We start from the raw sequence: 27,494 nt of genomic DNA, 5'->3' as shown, positions 1-27,494 counted from the left end.
AATTTGTTTTGTTATTATGTTATTATATACAATTACAGCTGAATATTTCTTCCACTGCAACAAACTGATAAACAGTAAACTTGGGGCTTTTGGTCCCCCAGGGGTCTGAAGTCGCATGGCAGTTCTCACTTTGCCAGATTGGCAGTCAAGCCTTGCCGCACAGTATTTGAAGTACTTAAAAGAGCTCCATCTCAACCATTACATTAAAATGATGCTTACAAATGAATGCATCAGTAAAAATCATCCTGTATATAAAGTAACCACTGTAGACTAATCAGTATTATGTCAGGTTCACAGCTGAAATAACTTGTACTGACAACTTTTATATCATGTATTTACAGCCTATAGTTTCATCAGCACCACTTCCGAAAAGTCAAGGACAAGACAAGGTGTTTGTATGAAATTTCAATGCAAGCAAAAAGGTAAAATCTTATCTTTCTGGCTGGTGATGGACACCACAGCTGCTGAACCACTGGGCAACACAAAAAAAAACTATGAAGACTAAAGCAGCTGCCAGCCTATGTGACAGAAGGTCGAGGAAACATTGGCAGATGGTTGTGCTGTGAAACACATCTAAGGTCTTACAACATACAGAAAATGAGCTATTTCAGGCTCATCTATTACCCCTTTGTTCAAGACACAGATGAATGTAGCTCAAACTGCAAACAGTGCTGCCATTATGTAATATCCTCCCCTAATGATGTGACAAATGGTGCCCTTTAATGAGACCATACGGGAAATCACATTAAATAAGACACCATTTGTGAAAAAGCTTGATTGGGAGATAAAGGGAGATTTAATTACAGTTTTAAATACGCAGGTTAAAGACTTTTTTTTAAAATCTCACAATAGTTCTGACCACATCAATACACACATCTTCAGTTCATAGAGCAAAATTAAGTTTATTTTTTGCATTGCTCTCAAATTCATTTCATTCATATGATTGATCGCTGTTAATAACCTTATAAATCTACTTCATGTCATCTTATACATACTGCAGTAAATATATTAGTCCTACAACATGTATAGCAGAAATAATTTAACATGTTCAGTTCACCGTATGTATTTAACAGCTGCCCACAATGCAGGTGTGTAAATAATAAGTCTGAGTGTGCTTTTGTGCAACACATCACACTTAATTCTTGGTCTGCATGTGACAAATTAATATTCTTAGTGTAAAAGAAAAAAAAACATACAAATCAAACGTTAATGTTCAGTAATTAACTGTAGTGTGAATAATCTCATATGACACATATCACATATCACACTCTACGACCATTCTGGTTGGCATCCAACAGTGGCGGTCATTTTGTGTGTAACTGAAAGCCACATCGCACACATTGGATATGGTTTTTATTACAAAAGCCACCTGGAACACATTTAAGAAACAAAGCATGTGTCTAAATTTTGAAATTCTGTGTCATGCATATTATTTCTGAAATAATTCATTCCCAAATGTCAGTTGTGTGGCTACAAAGTAATCACCCATGTTTGCTGGAGGTCTGAGGCTGCCTGACTGGGATAGCTGCTGAACTGAAATAGGATAAGTGGTGGCGTGGCCTTTTTCCCTTTGAATACTTATTCACTTAACTCATCGCTAATGGGCTCACAGAGCTAGGATGCACAGCTGGGCCACTGCCTGTAAATAGGGTATCACCACTGAGCTAAACACAAATAAATACAATACACACACACACACACACACACACACACACACACACACACTCTCAAACATACACAATGCTCCCACACAAATGCTCAGTCACCCCCCACATCCATTTCTGTGCAAATGATCAAAGAGTTGTTGTGCAAATTCAAGAATATGATATACATAACCGAGGACACTCCCTTACACCCATGTATTTATGTTATGTGTATAAATGCATTGAATGTGAAGCTAGAGCATCTACTGTAATCCCTGAAAAGAAAGTTGGTTTAGGTGTTGCCAGACAAAGGTAAAGGGAAGCAAATAGCTGCCCAGTAGAATCAGTAAGTATATTAAAAGCAGCCATGTCCTCCTCCTGATAGGACCACACTGTCCATATATGATCGAGCCAGGAGGGGAGGAAGGTATGCACCAACCTTCTCATATCGCTCGTTCTATTTCCACTCCTACCCGCGGACATCTTCATCTCCTCTGAAAAAAAATAAAAGCAATCAGGCTGAGTCAGTCCTCTTGCAAGTCAGCCAGCAGGGGTCAATCTAGTCCTTCTCTGAGCTCCCATCATGCCCCCTTTGCAGTAGCCGCAGAGGAGAGATGGATACCTAATTTCCCTGCTCCTGTGGAGAAGGCTAAAGGCAGTGTTTGGGGAGTCGGATAACTAGTTGAAGCCCCCCCATCAGTTCTCCACGTTGGCCCTGAGTGTACGAGGCTTGAGTCTTTGATGCAGCCGGTAGTCCTGGCTGGCCGCCCTACGCAGGGGAGCCGGAGAGTTGAGATGAGGGTTGGTGAGGCCCAGCGTCTGAGTCTTGACGGCTCGTGGCAGCGCCCTGCTGCAGCTCACAGAGCGTCTGTCTTCGACACCTGGCTGGGACTCGAGCTGAGCCTCGCACATCTCCAGCAGTGATGCTACCTGCTCCCTCATCACCAGGGACTTAAACCTGCGACCTGCCAGGTAGAAAAAGGCTTCCACAAATGCTTGTAGTCCCATACCTGGCAAACAGAAAGTGTGGCTGAGGTGAGGCCAAAGAAATACTTAGTGGGAGAATGCAGAATTGAAAAAATGTTTTTACTTTTTATAGAGTTGCGAATTGCTCGCTCTTACGGCTATACGCTAAATGTGAAGCTAATGCTAACAGCTGGTTAGTTTAGCTTAACCCTAGCCTTGCTCTATCCAAAATATCCAAATATGGAAAAGAAAAAGACTTTCCACTTTTCCACTTCATCTTTGAAAGAATATTACTTACTACCTCTAATTATATAAAAAAAGTTATAATAGATAGAAATATGTGGATTGGATCTGCAGATTTTGATGCACATTACATAGTTTTACATGCGTCAGTAGTTTCATTAATTACTTAAATATTCTGGCACACAGGGATCTTATGGTAATTGACCTTCCATACGATGAGAGAAGCTAATGTGATCATTTTAATTATTTTATTTTTATAACTTTCAGATCTTGCCTAGGGACCAAAGTCAGAGCAACTGAAGGCCAAAGAATGAATGAGAAACTGTTCAGAAAACAGGAGCAAGAGTCGAATTTTCACCCAGTGGTCTCCCTAATATTTTTTACTTCCTCTGTTAATCTTGACCTGGTAGAGGACGACAAATGTGTTGAAAACCAGGATTCTATGGAGCGAAAAAGAATCACGAGGTGCCAATTCACACCAGACTTGGCAGGTCATTTGCTGTAACATTCTTACACATCACAACAAGAGTCTGGTGCAAGACAGCATTTACATAAATTCCTTCATGTGTCCTAAAAACTTTGCCATATATCCCAAACAAAACTTTTTTTAAAGTCATAATTTGTAAATACAAGTTTTATGCCTCTTTTCTTGGTTCCCCACAAATCCTCCAATGCACATAAACAGAAATAACAGACTTCAGTCTCCCTGAATCCATATGAGCTCATTCTAATTTCAGCCCACAATCTTCTCTGTGCAGGCTCTTCCATTCTGGCCCATGTGATCTCCATCCATCCGCTTCGCCTCGCAAACATTCCTTGCAAGGTGCAATGTCTGAATAATTCATGTCTGATACTCTCTTCGCTGTCACATTGTGATCTCAGCTCATTTCAATTATGGTAGCGTTGTGTCAGAGGGAATCTGACAAAGAATGACATGCAATTATCTGCAAGCACATTATTTGCTCTGAGTCTAAAGGATGCCTGGCTCTCTGCCCTCTACATGTTGTTTCTTTGTGGCCGTTTTGCTTTCGCATGCATGAGAGAGTATGTGTTTGTGTATGCGTTACCTGCTTCTTTAGACTCGGGTATTGCTCCTGACCAACGACGTGTGATGTCTATGTAGAGAATGTCCACTGAAGCCATGGTGAAGTTACTGTTGCTCAGTTTGCAGGTCCTAAAAACAATCAGGAAATGTTCTGTGTCAGTGCACATGAGTGCACATGTCATCCATTTTTGCAGGCAAAAATAACGCCAACGTTAAATGTGGTATAATTTGTTTTATTTAAAACTAAAAGGATGGGAAATGTCTTTGGGGAAATATCAGAGGAGTATGTCTGTCTTTGATTGACAGCAGCTGGGAGGCTGAGCCCCGGCCAGGGAACATCAAGCAAAATAAACAAGTCATGGGCACACCAGCATTTAAATGGGCTAAAGTGATATTTGTATCTAAGTTTCCATGCTGTTTAAAGAGGTGGTATTATGCTTTTTAACTTTTTCCCTCTCCTTTATTGAGTTATATATCTTTTTTGTGCATGTAATAGGTTTGCAATGTGAAAAGCCCAAAGTCGACCCCAAAGGGAGTTCCCATCTCCCACAGAAAACTCTGCTCTGAACTGCCTGAAAACAGCTCGTTTGTAGTCCAGCCGTTTCCCTTTCATCCCTGTGACGACACAGCAAAACATGCGTCATAATGCTCGTGCTCATAGCACCCTCAAAAACACCAGTGGAAAAACAGTGAAGCTGTGTGCTGACCAGGTGTCCGCCTGCTGCCTCTCTTCTCCCTTCCAAACATTAGCTACCCTCCAGGCAGTCAATGGACATAAAGTTGTTACTGTGATGTAACAGTAGACAGAGCTCAGTTAAAACTTTATGGATCAAAGATACATTTGTTACAGATTAATAACTCTTGCTCCAGTCTATGTTGCTAAGCTGGTAAGGGGAACATATACAGCTGAACCAAAGCCCTGTTTACCGGCCTCTCACTGACCCGCCCTTCTCTGCGTCTGACTGGCTAGTAGTCCTTAACTAGAAACTGCACATGTGCAGCTTCCAACAAAGATCATGTAGAGGCAAGATGTATCACTCCACAGCTAAAATGGAGCCTTCAACACACAGGGTCAAAAGAGGAGCTGCAGCAATGAGCACTGACAAAAATATGGTGTTTTTTGAAAATGAAACCATGTAAACCTGTTCTGGTACAACCCTTAAATAAGATTATGAACCTGAAAATGAGCATAATAACACTTCTTGTGCTGTAGCTCACCAACTAATTAGCACGTTAGCAGTAAACTTTTCCCCGGTGAATGCTTGCTTGGTCACTCGTTCAACAAGGTAAGGCGAAGGACAAGGCGTGTGTTCATGTTTGTGAGCTAGATAAGAAGGAGACTTTAGCAGGAAAGCAAATAAGAGTTGCTGTTTTGGTGTCATTTGGAGGCAGCTGCTTTTGTCCTCTGATGTCTGTGTTGGAGTTTCTCACACACACACACACACACACACACACACACACACACACAGGTTCCTCAATCCTGGTGGTGACATCTCATTGCCATAATGCATTCCCTAGCCCATTAACCCTAATCTTAAAAAAACACAACTACGTGCCTAACCTTAACCATTCCCCTAACCTTTAACTAAATGTAACCTGAACCCTAAAACCAAGTTTTAACCCTCAAAAAGCAGTCTCTACCATTGGGAATGCCAGTTTTTGTCCCCAGGTGACATGAGTCCCCAGCGGTCAGTGTGCACTCACTCCCCATCAGGATATAAAAACATGAAACACACATTGTGTGTTTTTACACGCCTCAAAACAGTGCTGCGAAACTGATCGGCTTGAGCGCTCCTAGTTTCGCCAGACTGTTTAACTTACAGGACATCAGCTACTCTGCTAAACACTGGCTACAGTGTGATGCTGAGGCTGTGGTGATGAGTTGTTCTGTGTGCCGCCAGCATGACAAAGACCAGTGAGCAAAAGAGTTCATTTTGGACACTGCGTCTGCCTATGATGGATCGGTGATGGTGTTGCTTTATGCAAACATTTAATTGGCTTAAATCTTTTCTCAGTCTCTGTCTACATAAATAAAGAACAAATGGTATTCCATCTGAATAAATGCAAACTGATGCACCATCATGAAATCAAAAACTATTAACTATACATTCCTCCCTTTTGGTTTGTGACTTTTCTTTTTCCACAAAGGAGAACACAGGACATGTGATTTACAGAGAAAAAAACAGGAAAAAAAAAATCTCTTCAAGTTCAGTTATCTTTATTTGAAAAACTCAAAATAAAGGCTGCTAGACTTCATACCGTACAAATGGTAGTGATATGCACGACAGACTGTCATAGCTCTCAGCTGAAGCCAGATTATACCCCAGTCTGCTTATTTTCCGAAGGAAAGCTGTATTTACTTGTATGTACCTGAATCTTTTTCAGCTCTAATAAGAGCACTCTGGTCAAACACATACATATCCCAATGCGTAGTTACGTATGTGTAGACCCAAGAGTAAATTACACAGTTATGTCCAGGGCTTTTGTAGAACGGAACACGTTGCAAACAGTATTAGACAATCAAAAAGTGCTTACACTTCTAATGAACAAATGCAAATGTACCTAAAGAAGACGATATGACGATGATTATACACGTTTCTATCCGATGTCATCCTCTGTTTCATGGATTTTATAGGTAGCTGTGTGCTTAAATGTAGCTGTATGGTATTGTAGTTAGCCGCCATTTTTTTACCCTAACCCTCTTTACCTTTATTTTGTTTATATTATATGTGTTAACATAAACAATTTATTAATAGTTTTATGTTGCTATTGATTAGGTTGCGTTGTGAGATCAGCTGCTCTGATCTTTTTTTTTTTTTACTTTAGACCTTGCTTTCACAAGTGGATTCATATTTTTATTTGGACATTTTGTCCAATGCGTGGACGGCCAGGAAGATCAGCAACTGCTATGGCAAAAGCTAAAGGGGATCCCATAATATAAATAAATACAATTTGTACCTGATGAAGGTTCGGAAGGCAGTGGGGCCCAGACGCATGTTGCCCTTGACCCCGAGGAAACGTATGAAGAGAGTTGCAATTCGCTCCACCAGCCGCAGGTAGTTGAACTGTTTGGTGTACTTTGGGTAGACCTGCTTCAGACACAGAGAGGGCAGAACTCCTTCATCGGGGCTCCTTTCTTGCGATTCCGCTTCCATGGGAATCTCCTCTCCGTGTTCAAACCCACCAACCCTTGGTTGGGAACTTTGGCCATGACATGATAGGACAGAAACAAAAACAATAGATTATTATACATCTTTTTTTTTTCCCTTTAGCAAGCTGGCCAATTAAATCTCCACAGCTGCTGGTTAAAGATGACAAAAAGTCCCTACATCAGGGCTCAGTAATGGCCTTCAAGCCCTGCAGGGCTGAAGCACAAGCCCAAAAGGCAAACCCAGAGAGCTTTTGTCAGCTACAGTTACAGACAGCCAACCACCTGAGATAGATAAATGCACCAAGCTTTTCACTGCACTTACAGTCCGGCTTGACAGGGGAAACAGGAAGAATAATGTTGTATGAAGGACAAATAACTCTTTTCACTCCCTCATCTCACAACCTCCATACAGCCTTTTTACGGTCTCTGCTTCCATCGTCAACATTTCACTGCATCAGTAGCAAGAACTGAATTCTTATGAAGAGAAAGTTGATACTTCTTGGATACTTAATTAAGTAAAAAAAGCCCAGAAAGGAAGGGGACATTTGCATGCCTGTTAAAAAGCCACTGTGGATCTCTGCGGTTTATTCTTTCTAGGACATTGACAATGAAAGTCGCAGCTTGAAAAAGACCTATACTGCAAACTCCATTGCAACTACTGATGGTGGACAAATTGGTTAATTAAGGTTAATTACTGACATCGCAGTTTATGCTTTGAATGCTGATGAGGCAGAAATATAAAAGCCCTTATCAGTTAATGAGATTGGCCAAAAGAAGTCCATCGACATGCATTCAACATGTTTGTCAGGCTACACACAACAAGTTTAGGTTAGAAAGTAAACGCGTGTTTGTTCGTTTTTGTTTTGTTTGTTCCAATTATTATTTCACAGGGTACCTTTGAAGGCCGTGCACACCATGGCCCCAGGAGAAGTGCTGGACTGTGGGGCAATTTTGTTGTAGCAGCTACAGTGAGAATTTCAAGACAGCCCGCTGATTTCACCATTCACAATCATTACAAAAGAAAAAAAAAAAAAATAGGATTATTACATTTTTCTGACACAAAAACTCTTAAGTGACTTTTTGTAATATCAGAATTTGATCCATTGGATTCACTAAAGAGGGTTTCCCTCTGAACAAAGTCCCACTTAGAATCAGTGTTTCTCACCAAAAGGCATTGTGTGTATTGACAAGGGAAGTCTAACCAACGTGTTGAATAGTGTAAACGTGTTTCTTTTATTTGCCCTTTGCACTACCTGCCTGTCTCTGGTCGCCAGCAATCCCTTTGGGTTTCTCCTCTCCCTAGAGTTTTGCTGCCTCTCACAGAAAACAAATGCAAGCCAGATGCTAGGTGCGTTTTCACCCCCATAAATGTGTGGGCGTGCGCACGCTGCGCTTGACTGATGTCTCCTTCCCTCTCCTGTTAGCTTTGCGGTACTGTAGGGCAGTACCAATTATAACTTTATCATTCTTATTAGTTCATGGAGTCCAGTGACCTCAAATAAGTCCCATCCTAGCAACCTGAGCAGAGGTCTCATCAGCCAGGAGAAGTTAAAAACATGAGTGGGTGTGCGGGGCCTCTAAGGACAACTTCTACAGTCAACAAATGTGTCCACGCAAACACACGAGCAACAAAGAGAAACTCACAAAACTACATCCCCGTCAAGGGTATACAGTACTGCTGACTTTTATGAGGCGGTTTCTTTCTCCATGAATTAGTAAGCAGTGTGAATGGCACCAAGAGAGCACTGCTGAATGTTTAATAGAATCAATCATCCTTCAGCCGCCACAGGGACACCACCCACATCTATTTAGACAGGACAGGCTCGGCTAAAAACGGACACATCTTCAACAGAAGCTGACAGCCAGACAGACAGTGAAGGGAACGTCTCCAAACATTCCCAGCAGACGGAGAGAAGAAAATGATGATGGTGAAGCGAGAGGGTAAAAGGTGAAGAATGGCAGGTTATTAAAAAGACATACAGAGACCTGGTGCCAAATGTTAGTTGAGCGTGTGCGAGGAGGACTAGGCCTAATTCAGCTGTCATTATCAGACATAAACACTATTGCTGGCCTCCTGGTGAATAAATCCTCAAAGATTCTGTACACTGTCGAAAGTCATACAAAGGTGCCGGATGTGTCAATGAAAAGAAATCAAAAGTGTCCGCACACTTATATCCATTTCAGAAATATGAATTTATTGCCTGAGCTTTAAAACACACACACACACACACACACACACACACACACACACACACACACACACACACACACACACACACACACAGACAAAATGGTTTCCCACAGGTATACAATTAACCTTTTCTTACTTGTTTCTATGGACACAAACACAAGAATCAGAACACTAACAAGCTGATATGAATTAATGTTTTCATAATAACAATCAAATGAGAAAAATGAGACAATGTGAAAAGCGGTCGCACATAGTGATGAACAAACCCCCACAGTAAACATAGCAACTAAAGACATATTTTCCTCAGGAGTTGGTAGAGACCAAAAACAGAGCTAAAAGAGAGTGAATATTTAACTTACATTCTCCAGGTGGCTGGAAATATATGACAATGTTGCTCCGTAACTACAGGATGTGTAAATAAGCAAGTATTTGCAAACAAGTTCACAATATTAACTTAAAAGGTGATAATGTGTCAAATAACGATACGTTTTTATTTTGGTATCCAAAATCAGTTATTCCAGGTTTAAAATACAAATTATGGGCATTTTATTCAAAGCTGACACCATGAGAAAAGGTCTCAATTTCAAACACTGCATTTTGGACACAATGATCAACCTTAGTTACTTTGGACTGAACTCAATCCACCTCAGCACATTATTTCTTTTTATGCAGATGATGCTTTTTGCAATCGTGTCCCTTGCACCCTATTTAAAAAGGGTAGGAGTGCCTATGAATAGTTGTAGCCCTAAAGAAGTTTAATAACATTGTTGGATTTAACTAGTTCCAGCTTTTTGTTCTCACCCACACTCGCACGCACACCTCTCACAATGGCTCATAAATCACCCTCAGAGCCATCACACACAGGATTAATGAGCTAGGTGCGAGAAGTACATGTCTGAGAGTCACTGATACCATCACACCTCCTCATAATTCCCCATTTATCTCTTCCCCCTTTCCTCCAAAATGCCACTTTCCCCTCCTTTGTTCTGGCATTTTATATTTACTTATCCCTCTTATATACGCTCTCACTCCATCTCCTTTAAATGGAGACACCTTTTTTTTTTTTACACTCAGCTGTACCTTTGTATTGTGTACCTGGTCAGTTCTCACCTCTCTTTCGCTTCATCTTGACAAGTCAAATTCACACAGCAGTGACTTCAGCCTAAACTCTGAGCTCTGAATGACTGAATCCCATCCATCCCGCTGCAGAACAGCTGTCAGCGACCACAACACAAGTATATTTACTTGCTGGTAGACCATCTGTGCAGTAACCAAATTCCTTAACCTCCCATAACGATGTCGGGAACATTTTGTTTGTGCTGCAAAAGACTGCCTGTTTGCAGAACAATAAATGAATCAAATCAATCCTTCCCCATTACAATCCAGCTGAAATGAATCTAAATACATGGCAGCTGAAACCAAGTCTTCTTTAATTATTATTATTATTTTATCCTATGATAGTGTGGAATCAAAACTGCTAAAACACTGAGTAACAGCTGAGTACATTTACTTGAGTACTGTACTTCTTTATACAGGTTTTTGTACTTTTACTTTGATATTTCACAACAAAAAAACAAAGATTAGAGAAAAGTCAAAACAATAAATACAGATTTGTGCAGCTGAATTATGTTTTTTCTTCTTTCCTACCTCGTCGTCAGTGATCCCGTGCCTCTTCAGATTTATCTTGTAATCCTTTTTTAAAAAAGGGCCCAACACCTAGGTTGTGAACCACTGAACTAAACTACCTAACTGATGATCACCTAAATTATATAAACTAGTTCAAACTGGCTCCAGCTCGACCATGTCGATCATGTGTTGCTTTTTATCCTTTAAGTACATTTGATATATCATGATACTGCTGTAGGATTTGTACGTGTAATGGAGTATTTTTACCCTGTGGTCTTGGTACGTTTACTTAAATCTACTAAAGGATCTGAGTACTGAGTACACCGCTGACTAGTGCCTTATCGTTGGACACAAATGGCTTAATTTGTACTAAAATCACAATTAACGTAGCATTTCATCTAGAAGAAATGTGTGTTTTCCATCAGATAGGCTTGTATGTAAAATGCATCTACCTTTGTGCCCATGTAAACACACAGAGAACACTCTGTGGAATTGAATGACGAATGAGTTCCTATTTAGCATCCCTGTCTTTGGCTGCAGTAATGATTACATATTTTGGTGCACATCCAATCTAATGGCTAATTTAATAAATATTAGCACTAGCTAGTTGGGCTATAATTAGCATACCTCCAACCCCCTCCTCCCCAAACCACAAAACCCAGTGACTATCTGCGAAGCTGACAGCACAGTTTGCTGCGTTCACACGATATGAATAATAAATCTTTGTGTTTGAGATGCACATGAATTGTGCTAAACTACAACAGAGGTAGTTTGATTTTTGATTTTATAGTTGTTTTTTTTTTACATGTTTTGGTTTTTCAATATTACATTCCTAATTTGTGATAATATATGTAATCTAGGAGATTCAGCTGACAGCACCTGATTTACTTAATAGCCGAGTAGTGACTGTCTAATGCTCAGCATCCAAGATGTCTAATCACACGCTCCATATACTTCCTCCACAATACCTGATAGACTAGGCCTACTGTTACTGGCTGATTTATGTCATTATTGTGTTTGTTGTTAATTTTGCTATTGAAAAATATGTCTGCTCAAGAATTATATTTTTCCCTCTCCATTAAATTTAGAACTTTATTAAGACTTCTGTCCTGTTTGATGTCACAGCATAAAGCTGCAAACATAAAGACACATGAGACTCTAAAACTTACTGCTAGTCACTTTAACTTCCCTCACATCATAAACCCTGTCCTTGTTGGTGTCGCTGTTTCTTCTACAGCAGTGCTACACTTTTACAGACACACTGAATTATATCATATTATGGATCACTGAACCTGTTTCCCTGCTTCAGTCTGGACTTAAGCCTCTTTTCACCACATGACTGCAGACTGTAAATACTCTCTCACGCTGATATATTTTATAAAGATATTCTTCCACTACTTAATTGGCTTTAGGGGGCTTAAAATGTGGAGATCATATGTCAGCGTCTCAAATAGATTAGTGAAATAAATGGGAGGTAAGTTCACACAATTAAATGAGCAAGATGAGTTAAAGCACAATCCGTTGTCATGTTATAAATCACTGAAAGATCGTTTCATACAAGTGTAACTTCTTATGTGTGATGTTAGGACTAATAGTTCAAGAACTAAAAGTAACATTGTGACAACACATATTACTTCCTTAAACACACACTGCCCAAAAATCGAACCTAAGATCCCCTGATTTTGTTGTCAGTTGGACATTAAACTTTTGGTGGTTGAGCCAATATCGGTCCAGCTGTAATTTTCATTAACAATAATCTGCAAATTATTTTTCTTGATTTATAAAATGTCAGTCACAAAAAAAAAAAAAATCACAAATTTCCTTAAGGTCAGCATGAGATCTTCAAAATGCATATTTTTCACAGTTCAAAACCCACAATGATAATCACGGCAAACTCTCACATTTTAGAAAATTGTTGAATCTTAATTTTCTGTTGATCGGATAATTGAGCTCAAGCTTAAAAGGCGTTTTATGTTAAAGATACAGATATAAAGGTTTTGCTAACTCCTACTAACTCGGGGCCTAACACAGAAAGTATAAGAGACGTTCGATTAAAGGATTAGAGATCTCTTAAAGTATGTACATAGGAATTAGTTTATAAAGGAACAGAATTCTAAATGTACTACATTATACTGCAGTGTAATGATTTCCACAGACAAGTACAAGATGTGGTTCTGCTGCTTCTAGCTGGATAAAAATAAAGCAATGCAGCAGGAATGAGGATTAAACATTATAGACGCGTTATATCACTATGTTACTGGTCATGAATATAATAGCTAAGTGGGTATTATCCCTGGGAAGATATCCCTCTCACTTGCAGAGCAAAGCAGATCAAATATCTGATATAGAAGATAATCTGTGGAGGAGGCAAGAAAGAAGTGTAAGAAAGGGAGAAAGGCAAGAAATGGAGATGGTGGTAGACTAGAAACAATAAATCTTCTTGTCACAGAAGAAAAACAGATTGAGGGGAGAAACAAACCCTAATGGTAGAGGAGATTTATTGCCAGGCTCCACACAGGGCCAGTCAGCCAGGGAGACTGAGCCACCAGACTTGTATAGTAATGTGTGAATTTCCACCGCGGCTCAGCTGAATTAAATTTTTCCATTTAACAGGCTTATGGAGAGCTGTTGAGTGGTGCAGAGCTGGGCACGAGGAAGGATGGGCAGAGTAAGATATCATGTACTTAAAAGTAGACTCTTAAGACCAGCAGAAGAAAGAAGGATGTAAGAGCTCCAACTTCAAACTGTGTCTTTACTGTTCGTGTGTGTCTGTGTCTGTGTTTGTGTTCTTACATTGAAGGTTTCTTGTGGCCAGGATCCATAAGGCGCAGGGTGTCTCGGATCACACTCACTTTAACCTCTTCGTCGACTGGACTAGGGACATATTCAAAAACTCCTGGTGCCACCTGAAACACACAAATATTCATTACAGAATAATAATAATAATAATAAAGCTATGATAATAATGATGTTGACGTTCACTCTTACCTCCTGTTCATGTTCTATTCTCATACTGGGGTTGGAGTTGACCTCTAGTAATACTGGCTTCAGGTTCTTCATTAGCAGGATGTCAAAACCTAATATCTGAGACACAAACACAAACCTAATATACACTGAACAAAATTATAAAATGTAACACTTTTGTTTTTGCCCCCATTCATCATGAGCTGAACTTAAAGATCTAAGACTTTCTCTATGTACACAAAAGGCCTATTTCTCTCATATATTGTTCACAAATCTGACAAAATCTGTGTTAGTGAGCACTTCTCCTTTGCTGAGATAATCCATCCACCTCACAGTTGTGGCATATCAAGATGCTGAGCAGACAGCATGGCTCACACAGGTGTGCCTTAGGCTGGCCTCAATAAAAGGCCACTCGAAAATGTGCAGTTTCACTGCATGACGGGTGTCCAGGGGGATCCGGAAACCAGTCAGTATCTGGTGTGACCACCGTTTGCCTGATGCAGTGCAACACATCTCCTTCGCATAGAGTTGATCAGGTTGTGATCAGGTTGTTAGGTTGTTGATTGTGGCCTGTGAAGTGTTGGTCCACTCCTCTTCAATGGCTGTGTGAAGTTGCAGTCAGGTCAAGACCTCGATGAGGACAACGAGCATGCAGATGAGCTTCCCTGAGACGGTTTCTGCAGAAAGTCTTTGGTTGTGAAAACCGATTGTTGCAGCAGCTGTCCGAGTGGCTGGTCTCAGACGATCTTGGAGGTGAAGATGCTGGATGTGGAGGTCTTGGGCTGGTGTGGTTACATATGGTCTGCGGTTGTGAGGCCGGTTGGATGTACTGCCAAATTCTCTGACACGCCTTTGGAGATAGCTTATGTTAAAGAAATGAACATTCAATTCACGAGCAACAGCTCTGGTGGACATACCGCAGTCAGCATGCCAATTGCACGCTCCCCCAAAACTTGCAGCATCTGTGGCATTGTGCTGTGTGATGGAACTGCACATTTTAGAGTGGCCTTTTATTGAGGCCAGCCTAAGGCACACCTGTGCAGTACCCATGCTGTCTGATCAGCATCTTGATATGCCACACCTGTGAGGTGGATGGATTATCTCGGCAAAGGAGAACTGCTCACTAACACAGATTTTGACAGATTTGTGAAAAATATTTGAGAGAAATAGGCCTTTTGTGTACATAGAGAAAGTCTTATATCTTTGAGTTCAACTCATGATGAATGGGGGCAAAAACAAAAGTGCTGCGTTTATAATTTTGTTCAGTGTATATTAGGTTTATATTTCAGAATATAAGGAGACTGTGTACTAGGAGTATACTATGTCTTGCTGCCAACGAAATACATTTTACATTTATTCATTTGTAAGTGACTTACCATTGCTATATATGTTAGAGGTCGTACGCCTCTGACATAGGGGCTAAGTGTCTTCCTCAGGGACACAATGGTGGACGGGTCACAGTGGGAGATTGAACCCGTGTCTCTCACACCAAAGGCAAGTGTCTTATCCATTGCGCCATCACCACCCCATTTATAACAATATTTTAACCATGTAGCTAAATGAATCAAATAATAAAACAGGATTTATATTTTACCTCCACCAAAAAAAACCTGAGTAACTGTTAATGTTTTTTTTTTTTTTTTTAAAGAAAGCTTTTGACAAAAATCTGAACAGCTCACTTGGCCCAACTGCATGCACATTTAAGATTGCCCCTACCTTCAACTCATCAGTTTCCGGTCTACTGTCAAGTTGTGCACAATGCCAGGCTTCAATATTGGATAATGGGGTAAATTTAACAATTGTGGAATATCAGCTGGGCTTGATCCTGCACTGCACAACAAATGATGAATACTACCGAGAAGTTATTTAGGATGGACTTAGGATGGACTAAGCACACCTCCATGTTTTTATGCCTCTTTGTTTACATTCTGGGACTTCTGCATCATGAAAAGTTGTGCTGCTTCAGCTACAATCAACTGCAATACTTTTACAGTCATGTGAAAAAATGTGAAAAATGAAAGAAGACCTGAAGTTATAAGGAACACCTTTTAATATGATTAGTATTTATGGACGTTTATCTTCAAAGGACATCAGAGATCTTGACGTCACTGTAAGGAGGGAATTCCAATGACTGTAGCAGTGTATGATGTCTTTGCGTTTACACTGTTTTTGAGTAATGACTCCGATTAGGTGACATGTGAAGGAGAAGCAGGAGGGCGAATGTTATGTTTTTGTTATTTGTTCAGAGTGTTCATATCCAAATAGTGTATTCTTATTTGTTTACACCCGTGCTGTATACATTCTACCGGTAAGACAATGTTACCCACTACCCACCTGGAAGCAAGTGGGTCCTGGTTTACCCGGCGGTATATCTGCCTGATAGTAGACTTTAAGTTCAGGCACCACAGCAATGACGGTCTTGATGACAAGAGCGATGATGTCCGACCACACCTTCTTGATGTCTACGCCTTTAGCTGCCAGCCTGTACAGCACGCTGGAGAGAGTGCGCTTGCTGCCTGTGCTCTGGCTGTCTGAGTGGACAAAGTTGCCGCTGTGGACGTTGAGGGAGTAGTTGGTCAGGTGCATGAACACATGGGTCAGATTCTTCTGGCTTGGTTCCTACACAATCAGAATGAGAGTGACTTTAATTATCTGTGTGCTATAAAAGTACAAGTACCCGTTTCACGGCATCAAAGCAAATTAACGGCTTCAAAGTAGCACTGTCATAGCTACCTGGTAGGGCTCGGTGCAAAAACGCGTCAGGCCTTCCTTGGCGATGTAGATCTCCAATGGCTCCAGGGACTTTATCAGCACGTAGAGGCGGATATCAAACTTGAGCTTGTCAATGAGTAACGGCTTCTGGATGTACTCCTGGACTACAGCCTGTTTGGCCAGTGAACCCGACATGAGCTTTAGGTCACTAGGGTCACGGACGAGGTAGATGCCGTCCCCCTGAGAGCCCCCATCTGGCTTGACAATGAAGGTGGGACTCACTGTGGCATCGTTCTCCTTCACCATGCGAATCTGTAGTGGAGGTGAGAGTGAGGTTAAGGTTCACAAAACCTCACACGATTCACACTTCGTTTCACACACAGTGTTTAAGTGATGAAAGTTTAATGAAAGGTTTTAACAAGTGTCACAGGTCTTTAAAAACTCATTGTGAAACTCAACCAGACATAGTCTAATTTAAAAAAAGTGGTCGAGTTACAGGACATACGGAATTCAAAGTAACTGTTCATCTTCTGAACTTACAAATGAATGAGTTAATGAAGCTTGTTACATGGCTATAATTGATCGATGAAGAAACAAAGTCAATTAAGAATTGTCCAACTAGGATGCTGCATAAGGTCTTATGTTTGTTTAGTTTTTACAAATAGCATGTTGTTGTTTCTAGATATGTTGTCTTTCTGTAATAGTTTACAGCAGAAACAGATTGGCAGGAGAGAATAACAGAAATTACAGAACCCTTGATAAGTACAAGGATTACCCTTACTGTACAATATTTGATATTTAAGTTAAATACACTTATTTAACGTTTAGCTGCACTGTAAATTTTGCACAAGCCTCAGAATACACTGCATATATTAACTATATTAAGCCAAGCCTTATATTTCTGTTCGAGTACATTATATCAGATCTAATTGACATAATTATGCCCTGCCTTCCAAACTATATATTACTGAATGATGATTATTCTCTTGCTTTATCTAAAAAAAACAAACAAAAAAAAACATTGTTCTGTGGAATAACAGCAGCAAAAGAAATGGTAGTTAACGAGAAGGAAATATCTGCATAATCTAAAAACAGACCACTGGCTTTCATCGTTTTATAAAGCTCTTTCTTTAGAATCATCAATGGGAAGAATGCGGAGCTGGGGCATGAAGGCTGAGGCCTCTTTGAGCTCTAGCTCTTGTAATGGGAAAAGTAAAATCACAACTGAAAATACATATTTCCATGAAACACTATCAATGCTAAAACTGACACAAGCTCTGCCATGGTTATATTCTTACATCCATATTGACTAATATGATGCACGGTTTAATGTAATACTCCACATGTGACCCACTAATTCAGCCTACAGTAGCAAAATTCACTCCATAGGGGAAATAATAACCAATTATTATTTTATGGCTTAAAATAACTAAGAACTCAGGTAGCTGGGGGTGGTAGAAGGTCAAAAAGAAAGATGGTAGAGTAGGGGTAGAGCTCCCAGAAGCAGGCACGCATGCGCAGAATGCAACGTCGGTTTGTTTGGGTCAATGACAACACGGCGGAAGACAACGCTGCAGAGTCACTCTGAAGTCCGGTCATAATTTAGTTTTTATGATAGTGCTGAGGGAAACTTGATTGAAGAAAATAACCTTACAGTGAACGCAGGGTGAGTTAACTTTTAGCTTTGGTTTTTCTCTCTGACTTGCTAACAGCGTATAAGCTGAAGCTCTCAGTCTTAGCTGCTCTTGTAAAAACGCTACACGTCGTTCTGTTGCTGTGTGCATCGGCAGATCCGTCCACTGCACATGATAACACCTTACGCTGTTTAGTCAACCAACCAGCATATCTACAAACGCTACAGACTCCTCTGTATTTATGTCAGTTGTTTGGCTCATTGCAGTCACTATCACTGTCTTCTAAAGACTTATTTGTTTTCATGTAATTGTCCACGGGGTCATTGTATTACTTATATAATATAAAATCTTGATAATGCACACTTAGATGATTTTCATTTGTTTACAAAAGGTATTTGCTGTTTATTTATTTTATTTTTTATGCAAACAAAAAGGCAATTGTATTTGTAGTTTTCAATATAAAACTTGTTGAAATGGTTCCAGTGTGTGTATCAGTACATTGTAATATTTTGGGCACATTTTTACAATACCGTGATAATATTGATAACCGTGATAATTTTGGTCACTATTATCGCAGTGTTTCCCCTATATGCATTCAGGAGCAGCGCATCGTCACTCCTGAATCATGACCGCCGCTACTTACTACGCTAAATTAGCTAACATCTCCACTCCCCTTCAGACTGCGCAGCTGAGCAGCTACATAGCTGCTATGTAACTTAACATTAGCTCAATTTACAGAAAGTAACTGGAAGCTGTATTTTATTACTGCCTACTTGTCCAATGTTGAGAACATCAGGTACAAACTTGACGTAGCCTGCAGTCCTGTACAGACTGATTAAATTATTATATTTTAGTTTTCAGTCTGAAAAAGTGGTGTTGGAAAAGAAAGGATGGAGGTGACTGGAGGAGCTGAGGTTAGTAAAGCAAATTAGTGATGCAAACTAGTCCTTTTAAGCTAATGAGGAGACGTTTCTTTGTGTATTTTAATGTGCAAATAAAATGCATCTCAGAAGGGAGGAGGCTTCTCATGTTGCCTATTTTTCATATTAATGACTACAGATAAATGTCAGAAGCTTGTGAAGACACAAAAGGCAAACATGAACAGTTGTATCTATAATGATTCTGAGGTCATATTAACAGGGTTTTTCTGCCGTTAAGGCTTCGGGTGATGCCCAAAACATGCTGTGCCATCAATGTAAAATCACTGTGGAGCAAAAGAACCAACCAAATTACTTTCTCCAGATCTAAAGGTTGTAGTTCCTCCAGTAGACTGATCTTTGGGTGTTGTTTGTTTATTATCTGCTCTAGCTTTTCCAACTATTTGTATGGTATGGTGAAAATAATGGCCCAATATGATGTGAAATTACATATTTTTCATTGGAAAACATAAAATTTTCTTGGGGGAGAACCAGCAAACCCCCCCCGACCAACACCAAATCATTCATCTAAAGCTCACATTAAACTGGGAAAACACTGCAGTTTTAAGCTATTCTAAGGTGCATCGCATCGCTTATGGACACAAGAGTAATGTTTCTGAGACATGTTGTGTTGGGGTTTTATATTCAGAAAAAAAATTTGCTTCACCTCCGCTGCCACAACTCCATCCTAGGGGAAACACTGAATCGTGATATGAAATTTTCATACGGTTTCATCCTGAAGTTCATATATAATGTCTCCTAAAAAATGAATGCAAAATAGGACATAAAGGTCAACTAATAATAATTTAGTCACCAAAAAAAAGTATATTTTTATGAAAAATCATTTGGGTTGGCTATGGAATGCATATTCATTGACACTGTGACATAAAACTTTGAATTAAAGCTTAAGATTAGTTTAAAGCTCTTTCTAGTAGAAAGCAGTTTTGTCTGCTGTAAATTCAATTGGAATGCAACTACTGATATTCTGGTGCCCCCTGCTGGACATAATATATTGTTGCTATATATGCCGTCTTTAAATCAGAACTATTGACCATCTGCCCATGTAAGTCCATCACTAATTAAAAAAACGCTGACTGGTTTTATTGCTGATAATAGGAAATTAAATTTTACTGGCTCCTGACAAAATCAGTTGTTCAGACTGTTCGCTGTGATGGAGAAATTCATCAAATATTATAAAAGTTTTCTAAATAAAAGTGCACTGAATTTCTATAATTAAAACTAGTAGAAATATTTATCTACCGGCCAAAATGGCACTGAGAAAAAAAAACACATTATTTTAAAACATATCCTTTAACTCCATCTCCAGCCAGATGTAAATCATCCCATTAACGATGGCTGCATTCCATTTACGTGTTTCAGGTCCAGGGCCACACTGTTATACCTGTTGACTTACTAGCATTGCCTATTGGGGCACTTAAATGGAATGCAACGATGATTATAAAAAATTAGCTTTTAGCTGCATCTGCTACATGAACAATAAATACATAAGCAACACCTGTGCTTATGCTTCTGTGTCAAGTAAAAATGTCTTCTGTGAAAAAGGTCTATTTAAATGAAAGAATTTGAAATCTCTGGCTGAATTCATCACTATTGTAAATAGTAGCTTATTTTAGCTTTATTATTATTATTACTATTATTGTTATATACTTTTTTTAGTATATTTAGTTACTTTTTAAGCTGCAGTCTTGGCCAGGTGTTCCTTGCAAAAGAGATTTGACCTCAATTTACCAGGTTAAATAAAGGTTCAATAAAAACTGCCCTTTTATGCATACACTCGCCTCTAATCTTTTGTCATCTTATTTATGTCAACTTCAGTAAATCCAACATTTTCTGAAATCATTCCATGTCTGCAAAATTTCTTTTGTATCCATGTCTTCACTGCACAGAATACTGAAGCGAAATGATTTAATTAAGCTGAACCAAAGAGAAACTGTGCATTACGTTAAGTATAATAACGCTTTGGTCATGAGGTTATGCAACTTTACCTGTGTGGAAAACTGTTGGTACTCCTCAGGTAAGATCCAGGAACGGGGATAGAAGTCATACTCTTCTGGGAACAACTCCTGCATAGTCCGCACTGCCCGACTCAGGTTGATCTTCCTCAGCATTTCAATCATTCCTGCAATGTATAAAGCACCATCTCAGAGCAAGAGACTGATATGTGACATATTGATAAAAATGCGCTTGGAAAGCAGTCTTGGAAATGAAATTATATTGCTCTGGGAAAACAAATACAATATCTGGAAGAACCTCCCAATACCAAGAATGAGTTTCCATGTTGAAAAGGCAAACATATTGATACAAGTATCATATAGTGTAAGCCAGGGGACTTCAGTGATGTTGATTTGGATGTACATTTCTTACTAATACAATAATCTGTAGAGTCTCTGATTATTGCCATGGCATGATAAGGTTAGCAATGGAGTAATGAGGATCAGTAAGGCTTTAACTAAATCCCTCCTGTTGTGATTACAGAATACTGAGTACACATGAGGTACTGCGAGCTGAAATAAAGCCATCCCATCACTCGCAATTGAACCAGCGTTGGTGTAAGGTGCTTTACAGCAGAGGGGAAAGGCAGAAGCGGGGAAATACCTGGGAACTTGTTCACCTGCCCTGAGATGATATTTTCATTGTCATGGAAGGAAACGCCATGCCAGTAGATGTCACAGGCTGCTCGTCTTCCTAGAGGAAACTGAGAGAGAGAGAGAGAGAGAGAACAGTGAAAGCAAAAACAAAAACAATAATAAGAAACTTGTTTCAAAGAATCTTTGAATTGAATTCTAGTTGTTTGCATCTGTAAATGAGACAGGAAACTTAATTTGTTGGTATGACTCAGGACATTGGTAGGATGTTTGTCCTTCTGGTGATCCTTGAGTGCAGGGATAATCATGCCTAAAGATGGTAGGTAGTGCGTGTTCTGTTGTGATGGGCTGGGAAAGATACTATAAAAGGATTTGAAGAGCTAGAAAATTCTACTGGCGCAAAGCACAGCTTTTGTCTGCTACACCACGACTCCTGCCCACACTCACACGCTCCGAGCCACATATTATGCACCAGTGGTTACAATGAAGTCAAAAGGTTCTTACAGTCATGGAGCTGTGAGAGGTATCCCATCGTAAGCACATTTTGTAAACTAAAACAAGTGAGTTAAACAAGCGTTTAGAAGCCTGACTAGTACATGAACACCTATTAAGCCAGCTTCCAGTGTCACATTTCGCCAACACGCTGCGGCACTCACTTCTCTGCAGCGGCACACAATCCCCTGTTTGTTAACTGAAATTTCAAATCAGCTTTTGAGGTCTGTTACAGGATGTTTTCTACCTGCGCTATGTCAAATCTTCATTCAAGAAGTTTCAGCTTTTTAACAAACTGGGTTGATTCCACATTTACACACAGTGCATTAATCAAGGTCAGGGTTTCATTTAAATACAGTACAGCTCATGCTAATGGGAAGATTATCCCTGATACAGTCCCATAGATTTCTCTCCTCTGACTACGTGCTAATTAGAAAATCAAAAGCCAAAACAAAATAACCCGCTTGTGTTTATCCCTGAAGTCATCTATGTGCACTGTAAACAAGAGTAAAGTTGAGTTCAGGACAGTAACATGACATAACTATTTACTTCTCACTTTCTCTATTGTTTTTATAACATGTGAGGGAACTCTTCTTCCTTAACCTGCTGACACAGATCTGAATATTTTATTTTAAAGATACACCCCCTGATTTCCACCCAGCTCATAGTTGCATATATAACAACTTGACGCAGCTCACATCTGAGTTTCAAAACATCAACGTTGAGCTGGGAAAAATTTGTACATCTTTAACTTCATCACATCAGCACTCTATATCAAGTTCTATTGAAAAGTCAGCAGCACACTGTCACCGCTCCTAGATCCCGCTCTCATATGACACTGCCCAGCTACATCTGACAGTTGCATCTCATTAATGAGTTAGCATGTGAGCGTGTGAAACAGGGAAACCCTGCTTGACGGCCAAGGTCTGCTATAAATACTGCCACAGAGATGCCAGCGTATAACTGTCTAATCGCATCAGGGAAGGAGGTCAAATTAGTAGTAGTTTATAGGGATCGGGCCCAAAAATAGCCATCTTGTGCATGTATGGTGAGATTGGCAAAGTTAAACCCACTGTAATGGACTTAATTATGTGTGGGTCAAGTTCGTTTTCCAGGCCACTTTGTGAATGAAAATACTTTGCTCACTGAAGCCCCTAACTCAGCCACAGGTTATTTCAAGTTGCAGCCTATCTGGCATGCCTACAGAAAATAGCATTTATAATTTCAGCTATACAGGTTAAGATTTTCTTAACACACACCAAGGTTGCCTCTAGGTGGCAGGCCTTTAATTCAAAATGTCAGCTTAGTATGTAGGATCCTAGTCAAAATACCAAGTCAGTGATTAAATGCACGGTTATTAGTCTAATTTTCGGAAGTTGTCAGTCATATCCTCAGGCTTGCCATTCTCTATCTGCCTCAAAGAGGACTAAAAGCCTATTGGATTAGAGGAGCTTAAGGCTAATCATTCCCTACTGTTTAAGAGAATGCCATATGCTGAAAGTCAGCTGAGCTGACAGCTGTCTCTAAGGCCAGAAAATACTGCAGATGTAGAGGCTTAGTAATTTGGATGTAAAAGGACCTGAAAGCCTAACATACAAACTTTGTAAAATTGTTATCCAATATAATATACTGTAAACCTGCCTACCTGTAAAATGCTAGGTCTGTTTCTATTTGTTTCACCAATCAACGTTAATTTCATAATTGACAGACAAATAGACAGGCTGCTGGAGTTTCAGCTGCTTAAAAGATGTTGACAGGTTACAGTTACTTTGTTGGGGGTGAACCTTGAGGCCAAAGCGTGGTAATGTATAGGCCTTCTGTCAACCGTTTCCGATACCAGACCTGCAAGGGTTTAGGTGTCACTGCATGGTCACCGGTGATAAGTGAAGTCTTTACTTCAACGGCCTGATCGCACTGTCCTTCTTTACTTCTCATGCATAATGGAGACCATGTTAATAATGGCCGACAGCAGGTATTAATTGCATCACATTCAAACTGACCAGATGGTGTTTGTGGCTCGGAGTAAGGATCAACTGGCCCTTTCATGAATGTTTTAAAGTTGTTGCTTTTCAGTTAGAACAACTTTCATCCACATCCATCCTTATTTACATTATATACACATTAGAGCCGTGCACACTGACATCTACATTATAATGTGCCATGTTTTCAGTCAATGACTTCTTCAAATTTTAATAGGGATACTGGAAATAAATAATCAATAGTAAAGGAGAACAAGCCATCATGCTCTAAATTAGAGCTGCAACTAACAATTATTTTTATTAGCAATTAATGTGTGGATTATTTTCTCCATTAATAGATCTATTAGATCTATAAAACATCTGAAAAAGGTGAAAAATTACTGATTTTTTCCTACAGCTTACAGGTGTGATCATCAAATGTTACGTTTCATCAAAAATACAAAAATATTCAATTTACTATAGTGTAAGATAAGGAAAAGGCAGCCAATTCTCGCATATGAGAAGCTGGAACCATCAAATGTTTAACTTTTTTTTCTTGCTTGAAAAATTACAAACGATTAATCTCTTATCAAAATAGTTGCCAACTAATTTTGTCCATCGATTAATCGACTTATTGCTGCAGTTCTACTCTAAATATGTAATCCCAGAAAACATTAAAGGAAGTACTTGGGATTAGGTTAACAGACTCAATTTACAATTTACTTTATAATACCAACTCAGAGAATTCTTCATTCGTATTTAATACAAATGTATGCATATTTTGCAAGTTATTGCCATATTAACATGAAACACTTTTATAAAGTTGAAGCTTCATTCTACCAATGATTGGCTTGGATGGATGGATGGATGGATGGAAACATTGATCGATCTCCTTTTTGGTTTTATAACCTGTTTCCATCAATCAGATTATTAAAAACATTCATTCAAACACATTGTCTTCACGAGTGCATATTTTGTATAATATAAAAGTTTGTGCAAAATGTTCTTACAACCTAATAACGCATCAAAAAAATAATATATCTCTGCGATTCACATTTTGTCAGAGATATTGCCTCGCATAAAATGTCAGATCTTGGATAATGAAGAAAAGAAACACACAGGCAGACTAGGCTATTGCGTAATCTAGTCTAAAGCCCCATTAGAATAGGTTTTCCAAGGGGAGGCTGGCTTAATTATTATTACATTGATTTCAACCCTGTCTTAGATGTCCATTACAGTAATGTTTATTGGATGCAGATTCTATTGTCTTTTACTGACTGTTAAAAAGCCAGTTAATGCTATCTCAGGTTATAATAGTGCTGGGCAGATCCTTGAAAAGAACATCCTTGAGAACTGCAGGAAATGTGCATCGTTTGCCTTTTCTCCTAAGCGCAGACACTCCATGCAGCCTTTGCTAATGTTACCTTTCCAAATCCAGCTCATAACACCCCACTTGGCCTGTCTCAAAGTCAAGAGGATATATAGTAAGAGAAAGTCAGAAAATGTAATCAGTCAAAAGAAGACACTTGCCTGAAGGGAAATTGTCTTCACTTAAAGCTGTCCACAGTTACATATAGCTTACATGTATGAAGCTTATGGTCATATCCCATGTGGCATATTATTATTATGATTCTTAAGAGACACTATCCAGTCAATTAAAACATTGGATTGAGCATTCTGACACTGAGAGCAATGCATATGCAGGTTTTTATCCCAATCTGACTCCTATATGTCACTATTTAAAACACCTTGAACCAAAGAGGGCCAACTACGTCACTGAAGGGGCCTGTTGTTGTGTTTAGCTAGAAGGAAAAAAAACATATGGTTCTTAACGGCACATAGCTGGAGAACATTTAGGTTTTCATCCATGAACAGTCGTGACCAACATCTAAGCTGTTTGCATCCGAATGAAACACTCATGGATCCTCTCTGGATCAAGCAGTGCACTGCTTCTTCAGATAAACCCACTCTCTGTGTTTAATAGGAATAAAACCTGCACAGCACATTGGTGAATAGCATTTCTCCAAGACAAACAGCAAAAGAACAAGACAGAAACTCTCACGTAGCACACCTCTTTCCACTTCAGCTGCTTGATGCTTAACTTCAGTGCCTCCAACGAGGTTTTGGCTTTGGCAGTGTCCACCGTCACTGGTCTTCTCTTCTTTGCAAGTTTGAATCCATCCTCACGGTGTGCTTCTTGAATGTTTTTGGACGGATGAATGGTTACATAGTTCCCATTAGTCTCCGACTTGCCCTGCAGGATCTTTCCAGTTCCTTGGATGTGAAGTGTCCGCTCATGCCCTGGTCTATTCAAGTTTTTCCCAACAGGAGCAGAAACTACACACCCCTGCAGTGACAGGTCTGAGATCCGTTTGCCACAAGAGTTCTTGTCGTCTTTTCCCTGCTTACTACGACTTTTACCTCTATGTTTACAAGTGATGGAGGTGTTGGATGCATCTCTGCCAGCTATGGTGATGCTGGAAGGGTCCGGGGAGACGGAGGCTGGGGGAGAAGACACTGGCACCTGCTCCTCAATGTCCACGCCCTCCTTTTCAGCATCCTCGCCGAATGATCTCATTTGCTCGACATTTTTTACATAATGATCACTCATTATGCAAAATGCTATGAGTGACGCTGCTGGTCAGGGCACAGTAATAGTACCACGGAGTGCAATAATCCGACACCGGCAAGCTAACGTTATTCTGAAATAATGTAGTACGCATTGCTAGCTTAAATTGCTAATTAAACATTAAAAGCCATTTGCTTCTATCAGGTAATTTCCGACACAGAGTGAGCGAGCAGATGTGGAGATATAACGTTAACGTTACTCGCCTTCTCGGTTATAGCTAACAGTTAGTTAAGTTACCAGTTGGCAGCTCCAGCTAAAGAAGTAACGTTAACGCTGTTAGCTAATGCTGTTTGCCAGCTGGCCACAATGATTCAGTAAGCAACTTCAAAAGGCTAGCGGCTCTCGCCAGCTGCCATTGACTTAACCTAGCTGCTAGTGGCAGCACTTGTAGCCAACACTGGAGCTAGCCGCTTGAAGATCGTTAAACCTGATGTTAACGTTAGCCTGTCAAACTTCATTTGGATAACGTTATGCGTCTGCGCCGTTGGCGAAATTACGCTTTAACTCATGACAGACTTTACCTTACGGGTACCGTTATCTACTTCTCTAGCAGTGAGCAGCGTTGTAGTTAATGATGTCCACAGCCCCTCTCTGTTATCGTCCCTGTGTTGTTAAGCAGCAGTAGCTCGGCAGCAGCAGCAGAAGACCAGCCTTTTGCCCAGCCTCCATCTGGTTTGAACCCTGCTGCTGGTGCCTTTCGGGCTCCTCGTAACCTCC

At 39.9% G+C, this 27,494-nt stretch overlaps 1 protein-coding gene across 1 annotated transcript; it reads right to left on the bottom strand.

Moving 5' to 3' along the window:
- Positions 1–882: 882 nt before the first annotated feature.
- Positions 883–27,494, bottom strand: ttll11 (tubulin tyrosine ligase-like family, member 11). The gene is made up of 10 exons (XM_038734062.1): positions 26,220–27,494; positions 21,709–21,808; positions 21,099–21,232; positions 16,563–16,853; positions 16,164–16,448; positions 13,854–13,949; positions 13,659–13,771; positions 6,856–7,098; positions 3,920–4,026; positions 883–2,653 (listed from the first exon to the last, which is right to left on the bottom strand). The coding sequence occupies exons 1-10, from the start codon at positions 26,757–26,759 to the stop codon at positions 2,340–2,342; spliced, it is 2,223 nt and encodes a 740-aa protein (XP_038589990.1). The 5' UTR covers positions 26,760–27,494; the 3' UTR covers positions 883–2,339.

The sequence above is a fragment of the Micropterus salmoides genome, unplaced genomic scaffold, assembly GCF_014851395.1.
Source record: "Micropterus salmoides isolate LMB-PRFRI ecotype aquatic unplaced genomic scaffold, ASM1485139v1 Ms_hic_scaffold_20, whole genome shotgun sequence".
Taxonomy (NCBI): Eukaryota; Metazoa; Chordata; class Actinopteri; order Centrarchiformes; family Centrarchidae; genus Micropterus; species Micropterus salmoides.
This window is presented reverse-complemented; position numbering and strand designations above follow the sequence as displayed.